This window comes from Fundulus heteroclitus, chromosome 16 (assembly GCF_011125445.2).
Source record: "Fundulus heteroclitus isolate FHET01 chromosome 16, MU-UCD_Fhet_4.1, whole genome shotgun sequence".
Taxonomy (NCBI): domain Eukaryota; kingdom Metazoa; phylum Chordata; class Actinopteri; order Cyprinodontiformes; family Fundulidae; genus Fundulus; species Fundulus heteroclitus.
Window position 1 is genome coordinate 26,056,742 of NC_046376.1, and position 10,844 is coordinate 26,067,585.

Below are 10,844 nucleotides of genomic sequence, written 5' to 3' on the forward strand. Positions count from 1 at the left end.
AATTTTAGTTTGTTCCAGGTGAGCCACTCCTCTCCACCAGCCATTTTTTGTTTTGTTGTTGAGGTCCGAATCCAAGCAGACCCCTTGAACTTGATGACTAAAATATACATGACAGTGCATGGAGTGCCTTGGACTTCTCCACATTTTAACTTTAAAATATTAGATCTGAACCTAGTTAGATTGAATGGCAACCTGGAAGAAGAAGGGGACACGCCTTTCAAGATGTTTTACAGATAAAAATCAGAGAACTGTAGCACGGGTTTTTATTCAACTCTGATGACTCAGTACTTCGTTGAACTTCCTCTCGCCGCCGTTAGAGCCGCAAGACTTTAAGTTGTATCATGTCTAGATGTTGATATTTTCTCCTCCTTGGTTGGAAACTCAAGCTCTGTGGGATTGGATGTCTGAGTGTCTGAAAAATGCCCCCACAGCTAAACGCCGCCCCCGCCATGTTTCATCAAGGAACGGGTCTGTTCGGTGTGCTGTGTCTGGAGGTCATAAAGTAAAATTTTGCTCTCTTTATACCAGAATTGGGCTACTTTATGTTGGTCTATCACGTAAGATCCAAATATGCTTTAAAAAAAGGTGGGAAACAAGTTAATCTGATAAGAATAAATATAAAAGCCACATGATTGCAGCCCCCGTGAGGCCGTGATCAGAAACGACCATAGCAACAACCATTATCCTGCAATATGGGGGAGCTCCATCTTCCGGTGGAGCTTGAAGTGGAGGTATTGAAAGGAGTCGCAATAATGACATGACCTGTAATAAAAAAAATATTTTAAAGTGTTAATGCCTGTCTGCTTTGGCTTTCTTAAAAAGCATTGACCTCCAGTCTGTCCATATGCTGGAGTAAAAAAAAGCGTGTTTTCCATCGCAACAACAAGGTTCTATGGAAAAAGTTTCTATGGAAAAATCTGGCCGACGTCTGCTGTTTTGGCATTGAAACAGATAAATCGTAGTTTCTTCATGACTTCACCACCTTACTACCTATTTACCCTCTATAAGATGTATGCTACTTTAAATGAACTTCATAGTCCTCACTATGTTTTAGAGTTTTGAAGCAATAACAAGTTAATTGGCCATAGCCTAAACGGTAGAGCAGCAAAAGGAGCAGCAGTAGGAGGCAGGTTTCATTCTTCCTCTCCTCCCTGACTATCTGACTTATTCTCACCAACAGAACAATCAGATGAGCATTCTGTGAATATCCATGTTTTTCCAAATGTGCTCCCCAAGTTTCCAACATAATCAAGTGCCCATGCGCTGATACAATGTGAACCTAGATGTAAACTGTAATTACAGGCCGGGACTCTTGCACTGCTGGTACAAAGGCAGTGGAGGTGCTCTTTATGTAGCTGTTTAGAGGCCTGATGGTGAAACATCATTCAGATGGGCCGCTTTTTAATTTAACTGACAAAGGCCTCTTCAACAGGTTCTGTTTGTGTCTGCGATCAAGAAAACCGTCAGAGTAAAATGTTATAAAAAAAAGCGTGGATTTAAACTGACGCGTGTTGTTTTCCGCAGGAACATTCAGAGGCGTGTGTAAGAAGATTGATCACTTTCCAGAGGATGCTGACTATGAGGCGGATGCTGCTGAATACCTCCTACGTGAGTAACCACTCCCAACTTTGCCGGGCTGTAAATGCTGACTTTCTCTCGAGGAAAGCAACGTCATAAAAATGTTGTCTTCTGGTTTCCACAACCTTTCTTTGGTGTTTCTGTCTGGCCTCAGGTTCACGGTCACACTTTATTTGATCTTAACAGGCTTCTAAGAAATAAACCCGCCTTTTTTTTAGGTGTCCTACAAATAACTGTGGCATTTGTACTCTTCTTTCCAGACCTGGAACAACAACTGAGAAAATTAGGAAGAAACTTGCGACTGCTTGACCTACATTATGAACATGTACAGTCCAATTGACGACAATGCAGGAACCATAAAGAACTGTTCTCAATCACTCAGCGATGTCCCACATCACCCGTTTTGTAACAGTTTTGTCCTTGTTCTTGTCCCTTGCTAAAAACATCCATCTCTGTTTTCACACAATGTAGCATTACCCTACACTGAAAAGGTGCTTGGTCACCTTAGTTTCCCATTGACCTCTTTGTTTTAAAGTTTATTTAAATTTTGAACTCGAATTTACTTGAAGTTGAATGGGGCTGTGACGGATAGATGGATTTAACCCCTTTGCCTCCCTCCTGACACCCAGCGTGTGTTTATGTCAGCCAAAACTGCATCATCTACTAACACATACACACCCTGTCAAACATGTGGGCAACCTATTAAAAAATCTAACTTTTATTAGAGTAGCATAATCTAAGGCTGAAAATATGAGGAAAAACTCAAACCTTTAATTTGAGTATACTCATTTATAGCAGCTTGAAAGCTACTGTCAAGAAGGAATTGTTTTTAGCATAATGAACGGTGGCACAATGATTGGCAACCCGGACAAATACTGTAAAATTAATGTAATCAGAGCATTTTCTTCGTTTATACTTGGGATTCGTGGATGTTCTGATGATTAATCAATGACCTTCTGTTTTCCTGAGTTAGAAATATGACACGATACAAAGGCCCATTTCTCACTGCCACTTGGCTGGAGGAGGGCCCATATTTGCTCTTTGCTCTTCCACTACACCCAGAAATCCAGACCGTAAGGGAAGAAGAAGGAAAAAAAAATCCCCCAGGCTCAAGTTTACAGATTTGCAGCAACAGGTGTCTTCTTGGGATCGCTTGGCCATAAAACCACAACATAACCACTGTCCACATATCATGTTTAGGAAGCAGGCCTGAAAAAAGCCTTTTGTCCCATACCATCAAACACATTAACATGAGGCATTTGCTAAACTCTCCCAAAACTTTAACTGGAACTAGTTCACGCTTCCGTTAACTGGAAGCATGAACTAGGATTGAGCTTTCAAAGAACAAGCACTTCAGGTGGGTTTGACCTGAAAATAAGGTTTATTTTGTGGGAAAGCCGTCAGTACGGTGTAGGATCTGTAATGCTGTGGGCCTGCTTATCATCCAAAGGTCCTTGGAATCTTGTCCGGCTATTTGGAGTCATGAAGTCTTTCAGTAAAATTCTGGTTAACTCTTGAAGTAAACTGAACCTTGGGCCTATCTGCAGGATGATAAGCTTTGACATATGACACAAATACAACCTGCTGCTGTGGGTGTCTCAATCCCCAGACCTATCCATCCATCCCTTTTCTAACACGTCTATCCACTGTGGGGTCGTGAGGGGTGCTGGTGCCTATCTCCAGCTGTCAATGGGCGAGAGGCGGGGTACACCCTGGACAAGTTGCCAGTCTATCGCAGGGCAGCACAGAGACAGACAGGACAAACAACCATTCTCACACACACTCAAACCTAAGGAGAATTTAGAGAGGCCAATTAATCTAACAGTCATGTTTTTGGACGGTGGGAGGAAGTCGGAGTACCCGGAGAGAACCCACGCATGCACAGGGAGAACATGCAAACTCCATGCAGAAAGACCCAGGGAAAGGGTAGGACTCAAACCTGTGAGATGAGCTGAAGGGAAGACTGCATAGGACAGGACCCTGGTCTCCGGAGGATTTACAGCAGGGGTCTGGACTCTGAACCTTGATGTCTGTTGTCCTGCAGCGCTTAGATGCAAACCCTGGCCCAAAGAACATGCGTCAAATGGCAGAATTACCTCCCCAGCTTGCTGTGTTTGATAAAACCCTTTTAATGACCTAATTATCTGATTCAGGATCGCTGAGGCAGAAACACATCCAAGCGTTACAGGACATCAGCGTTTGAGAACTGCAGTTTTTGATTTGATCTGAAGAGATTGTGCAAAGAGGAATGGTGATTGATCCCTCCCCCTCTGTCTTTCTCTAATTACTCCAATCACCTGCGGTTTTTCTTAAAATCTATTATTTGTTTTTCTGCGGGGATTTGGCTTCCCAAATGAAGACGTACTGAAAACAAAAGGTTGTATTTTTCAAGATCTTCAGCCGAACGTTATGCATCTTTCAACATATCTTTACCAGGGGTGCCGGTACGTGTGACCGGCGCCGTAAATTGCGTTCCGCTGAACTCTTAAGCCCAGCTTCAGTCACAGAGAGATTTTCTCCTCGGCCAAAATCACGCTGTGGCAACACCTGCCCATTCCTATCTTCTCGAATCTTGTCTGTCCCCACTCTTAAAACCTTGGCTGCTTCTCGCTGCTCTTTTCTTCCATGTCTGTATTTCAGAATATAACGGGTATGCGGCCTTTTGTAAAAAATAAATGTATTGATAGCCTTTTATCTTTACATTGGAAATTTTCTGGCCATTGGACAAAGGCTGTGGTCAAACTTGTCCCCTGCTCAACCCATCCAAGCATCTAATGGGGATTCGGTCTCCATAATGTTTATTGAAGCGGAAGTCCAGTCCTTACAGATGAGTTTCAGGGTCTATGTAGAAATCTGTAAGCATGTGAGGAGCGTTACAGGTATTCTGGCAGCATGAAATAGCGGAAAGCGCCATGAAAAGAAAAGAAACAAAAAAAAAGGATTCAGCCTGAGTCTTGTTTTCAATGCTCCACTGAGCAAAGAGCAACATCCCCCCGAGGCAGCCAATTAGCCCACAGGATTCAAAGTGGATTAGCCAATAAGAAACTGGGACCTAGTGACCAGCATTTCTTACAGCCCAGGGTTGTGGGCCAAATGGGCGGGGCTTGTTTGCTGTTATTCCAGAGGCCAGTAACGCTCAAAATAATGATAACATCACTGACATAGAAGAAGCATCCGTCGACACTTTCTACTAAGCTATATGGCCGTGATGCAGGTCTATAGGAAATCTTTGTGCACGTTTGAAATAGACAACATAGGTGATCCCTACATAACAAATGGCCTGCAGGCGTCCCTCGCTGTGGGATCACGCCAAGCGCACATATGGGCCTCTAAATTTTCACCCCTGCTGCAGCCTCGCTTTCGCAATTCCTCCTCTCCGTTGTTGGTTATTTCAGCGTGCATATGCCGGCGTGACTCTCCATCTGCCTTAGTCTTTGGCCACGGTTTCCCTCATCATCCATCTCTCCCTCTCGCTTGCTCTCCGGTTGCAGGGGCCTCCGAATGCATCAGCATGCTCTGAATTCAGGCTCAGTGGGGCGTGCATCGACACACTGCAACATGTGTGTCTGGAGTGCATGCTCTAAGTACTGCAGTTTATGTTGCATTGCCTCCGTGTCAGTGACTGTCATGTTCTAACGCAGACATGGGGATGGTTATGAATAATAGAGAGATGGATTGCACTGTACTTAAAGGGCATTTACTGTCATTTCTCCAAATTTCCCCTTCTCTGTTTTGGCTTGTAGCACAAAATAAGAACATCCATGGGGCAAAAAACGTGTGATAGGAAAAAAGCACTGCAAAGAGGGAACTCAAAGTAAGGTACAATTTTCTTGAAATTTGTGTGTTTTTCCTTGATTTGAGCAGGTAAATTAGACTATTTGGCAATGGAATAAGATTTTTTGCACTTAAAACAAGAACAATTCATCTCCACCGTCTTATTTCAAGTGCAGTTTAGCTAGTTATCTTATTTTAGGGGTAAAAATACTCATCCCATTGGCAAATAGTCACATTTACCTGCTCAAATCAAGGAAAAATACACAAATTTCAAGAACATTTTACTTCCTTTTTGCAGTGAGGAAGCACCCCATTACACAGCAGGCACCCAAGAAAACAGCGAGGTCTCCAGTCTGAATGTGATACGTGAAACTCCAGCTCTCTTTCTTGTGTTACTGTCGCACCGGCGTAGTACAAGCAGGCCGCAATCTGTGCAAATCAGTTGAAAATAAACCACATCGAGTCAAATGCTTGAGTCGTGTACGTGAGTCAGATCTTCTTCCTGTTTCCTGTTGTGTCGCACGCAGGTGCCGTCCGCGCCTCCAGTATCTTCCCCATCATGAGCGTCGGTCTGTTGTTTCTGGGGGGGCTTTGTGTGGCCGCCAGTGAGTTTTACCGGAGCAGACACAATGTCATCCTCAGCGCGGGAATCTTCTTCGTATCTGCAGGTTAGTCATCGCCGTGCATCTATCTACCTCTGTTTGTGAAAGTCGCCGTCGTCTCTCGTCTGTCACAGTGGGAGTGGGGTAATGACCTGTCATCTGTGCCTTGATGTGAGGAGATAAAAGCCGAAATAGCATTGTTAAAGGACACATTTCACCGACTCTGCCTCACTGTTTATAACAGTCACAAGACTGCCGCGGTTGTAATCCTGACAAGTCGGCCCCGTCTGACGGGGCATCTCACACTTCATGCCTGATACCGTCAGTACATGCCGTATCCAGGTTTTGTGAAAAACGCCACCTTATACATACACCAAGAAAGGGTTAAATAACCTGGACACATTTTCCAAAGCTTTTTACCTATACAGGACTGTCTCAGAAAATTAGAATATTGTGATAAAGTTCTTTATTTTATGTAATGCAATTAAAAAACATGAAATTTCATACATTCTGGATTCATTACAAATCAACTGAAATATTGCAAGCCTTTAATTGTTTTAATATCGCTGATTATGGCTTACAGCTTAAGAAACTCATATATCCTATCTCAAAATATTAGAATATTGTGAAAAAGTATACTAGTCGGCTATTCAACTAATCACTTGAATCGTCTAAATAACTCGAAACACTGCAGGGTTTCCTGAGCCTTGAAAAACACTCAGCTTGGTTCAGTAAACTAAATCACAAGTATGGTAGTGGTTAAGAGACGACATAAGATTCTCACAGTAACTGGTGTACTGACCATGGCATTACTGTCCTTGATTGGCCTGCCAATTCCCCTGACCTGAACCCCATAGAGAATTTGTGGGGTATTGTGAAGAAGAAGCTGAAAGACACCAGAGCCAACAATGCAAATGAGCTAAAGGCCGCTATTGAAGCATCCTGGGCATCCATAACACCTCAGCAATGCCACAGGCTGATTGCCTCCATGCCACGCCGCATTGATGCAGTAATCTGTGCAAAAGGATTCCCAACCAAGTACTGAGTGCATTAATGGACATTTTCAAATGTTTGATTTTGTTTTGCTGTTATCATTTTTTTTTTACTTGGTCTGAGGAAATATTCTAATATTTTGAGATAGGATTTTTGAGTTTTCTTCAGCTGTACGCCATAATCAGCGATATTAAAACAATAAAAGGCTTGCGATAGTTCAGTTGATTTGTAATGAATCCAGAATGTATGACATTTCATGTTTTTTAATTGCATTACAGAAAATAAAGAACTTTATCACAATATTCAAATTTTCTGAGACAGTCCTGTATAGGCAAAGGTAGCATTCAATGCTCAAGAAGTAAGATTTAATGCAGCCCGAACCCTGAAGGCTACGTACAAGCTTTCTGATGGTGAACTCAGCTCCTTTCACAGGGGGCTTTTGCTTCCGGGGGGAGGAGAGGTCACATGGAGCTGATGAGCCAACCAGAAGTGGACCTGGAGTAACCCGAGTCATCTCTCGTTAGACAGCCCAATAAAAAACAATGATTCTATTATTTGTTTCATCGGACTCTTTGTCTGGCTGGGACATTTTTAAGGGTTAAAGGCAGTTCTGAAGTGTGCATGTGCACTATATCGTGCACTATTGGAATCCAAGGTCAAAATACCTTGTTTGTACCCACAGCTTTGGCGAATAAAGTTGATTCTGATATGCTTTGGATGTCCATGCTTTGTCTTTACTTCTCTCCACTTTCTACACTGCAAAAATAGACCTAAAAATAAGATTTATTTTCTTGAAATTAAAGTATTTTTCCTTGATTTGAGCAGATAAATAGGACTATTTGCCAATGGAATAAGATTTTTGCACTTAAAATAGGAACAATTCATCTTCATTACCTTATTTCAAGTGCAGGATTTCTAATTATCTTATTTTAGGGGTAAAAATTCTCATTCCATTGGCAAATAATCTTATTTACCTGCTCAAATCAAGGGCAAATACATTCATTTGAAGAAAATTGTACTTATTTTTAGTTCTCTTTTTGCAGTGTACATTCCTGCCTTTGGGTTCCTTTAAACACTCACAACTCATAACAAACAGGCACCTTAAATGTGGTAGACACACATATTTATCATTTTGAAGCATGCTGACATTATAAAGCTGTTTATTATTGTAATATAAAGTCTGTCCCATGCTTGGCTCGTCTTCCTGTAAACATATTTTGTTCTTCGTGTGTTTCCTCCAGGCCTCAGTAACATTATTGGGATTATTGTCTACATCTCAGCCAATTCTGGAGACCCCGGTCAGAGTGACAGCAAGAAGTCCTACTCGTACGGCTGGTCCTTCTACTTTGGCGCCCTCTCCTTCATCATGGCCGAAATGGTGGGGGTGCTGGCGGTGCACATGTTCATCGAGAAGCACCGCAAGCTGCGCGCCAAGTCCCGCACCGAGCTCATAAAGAAGTCTGCTTTCAGCCGCATCCCCTCCTACCGCTACCGATTCCGGCGCCGCTCCAGCATGCGCTCCTCCGAGGCCCCCAGCCGAGACGCGTCGCCGCTGGGGAAGGGCGGCTACACGGGGCCGGCCGCCTCCGAGATGCCCATGTACACGCTGAACCCGAGAGAAGCGGGCAACGCGGGCGGCAAACCAGGCGGAGGCATGGGCGGGCTGCTCAACTCGGAGAGGGAGTTCCTGCAGAGCAGCACGCTCACTAAAGACTACAACAAGGACCCCAACCGCAGGACCACGCCAGTCTGAGGGAATCTGGCTGTAGATATCACCCAAATCAGAGTATCAACGAGAAGGAGGGGGAATGCAGTGGAAATCCAACCAAACAAAAGGAAATATGAGGGGTTATGGGGTCAGGAAAGGGGTTTGATTAACTCTGACTGTGAGCTGTGAACTTTTTAGCCTTTGAACTGTGAATCATTTGCCCTCTGAGAGTTTCTCAGCGTGTAGCACGGTCGGTTTTGATGGAGAAGTTGTTCCCGACTCCACATATACCTGAAATACTCAAATAATTAAATCCATAACTACGACAATTGCAGTTTGAGGTCCTGGTCATGTTCCTTAATCTGACTTTCTGGCACATTTCTAAGGAGAAGAAAAGACAGATAAATACTCGTACTTGTTTGGAGCAACTTCTCCTGACGAAACACCACTAATGTGAAATAGAGAAGACGGAAAAGAAGAGAGAATCAGTGTGAGCTTCGATCTTTAGACCTCTCTCCTCCTGTCCTTTTGGGTAGAAGTAGAGCTGGATTAATGAAGGGAACAGTTAACTTTCCAAACATGATATTTAATCTTGAGAAAGTTAACCCTATCGCGAGGCTTGATTCAGTCTTGGTTCTGCTGATTTCAGAAAAGAAAAGAGAACTTGTGGCATTAACATTTGTTGAATTGTTTATGTCTACATTTGTTTACTTGTTTCATACGAACTGACTTCTAATCGGAGCTGAAACTGAATTGGGCTGATCCCGCTTCGCCAACGCTGGCTGCAGATCAGCTGCTGGAGGGAGTTGAGTAGAAAAGGCGACTCAGCAAACGTTCGATTCGTTGGTGCTTCCTCTCAACTGTGTTTTTTCTGCCACTTCTCGATTTATTTTTTACCTAAGGACGACCAGATATCTGTCTGTTTGCCTTCACAAATCACCTCTCGCCTTCCATGTTTTATCCGTGTAGCCCCATGCTTCACCTTCACTGACACCCTCTCCGCACATCCTCTCGCCCTACCTTCCCTGCACTTAAAGCAACAGTAGATTTAGCTTCTGTCTTCCTCGTAGAGTGGTTAGGTTTTCTGGACGTTATCATTTCAGGGTAAAGTGAGGGATGGAGTCAGTGTAAGGGAGACCGCTGAGCTGTGAAACATACATTAAGTCAGTCCCAAAAAAAAAAAAAAAAAAAAAAAGCACTTAACTAACTAAAAATTGACTTTTTGTGTCTGCCCGCTACCTCTTGGTGAACATCTTTCAGATTAACTGAATGGGAAATTGCTTCCGATTGCTAGAACAACTTCAGCTGCATAAGTAAAAGAAACAAAAATGGTCCTTTAGTCGAAAGAAGGCATCTCTCCAATGGAGTCTTATTGGTAAAGTGCGAGGCGTATGTAAAAGGCCTTAAATGGTATTCGTCTGTGATTGCAGCAGCACAAAAACACTCACAAAAACACACCTTTAATTTGAATATTTTTATTTAGTGGGGGGAATCCCAAATATTAAGAAATATTTGTTTTAAGAAAATGGTTAATCATTTAAATTTACCTATACCTATAAATTTATTGGTATTCAACAGCTAGTTTAAGTTTATTAAAGGCTTTTTCTGAAAGGTACACTCTACTTTTTTTTAAGTTGATCAGAGTACTTTTCGGTACCTTCTCTGTATAATTGTGTTATAACACAGGCTTATTGCTTTTAGCCGAATCACTGGGCTAAACAAAGACCCGCAGGTATGTGCTAGAAGTCAGAGAGGCATGTCAGAGAACGCCTTTACCGACACATTCATAAACAACTGGAGTGTGCTAGGCTTTAGTGTGACTTTTAACAGCACCGTGTACTGATTGAGCTTCTCGGCAAGAAACGCTTCTGGGAGTTTTGGTGCAACAAAAAGGAGGAATAAAAACCTTCTCAGGCACACTTCTGATTAAGGTGGAAGATCTGTGATGTTGTGGGCCTGTCCTTTCTTCCAAAGAACCTGGGTAGCCTGTTAAGGTGTGCGGCAACATGAAATATCGGGACATTTTCCGTAAAAAGAAAATCTGACGGTCTCAGAGTAAACAAACGTTTACCTTTTTGTGGAAACAAGTATTTCTTTACATGGATTTTTTCCCCCCTACTGAATAAATGTTCTCAAATTAAAGGTTGGATATTCCTAAAATAAAACAATGTAAGCGTATGTTTAGGTTA

General features: G+C 42.8%; 1 protein-coding gene across 1 annotated transcript in view; it reads left to right on the forward strand.

Annotated features, from left to right (window-relative positions):
- Positions 1-9,850, forward strand: part of cacng3b (calcium channel, voltage-dependent, gamma subunit 3b) — a 36,708-nt gene extending 26,858 nt beyond the window's left edge. Inside the window, exons 2-4 of the mRNA XM_012873078.3 lie at positions 1,525-1,608; positions 5,880-6,020; positions 8,189-9,850. Coding sequence (XP_012728532.1) covers positions 1,525-1,608; positions 5,880-6,020; positions 8,189-8,700 — 737 coding nt within the window. The 3' untranslated portion in view covers positions 8,701-9,850. The remainder of the gene's footprint in view (positions 1-1,524; positions 1,609-5,879; positions 6,021-8,188) is intronic.
- Positions 9,851-10,844: the final 994 nt, after the last annotated feature.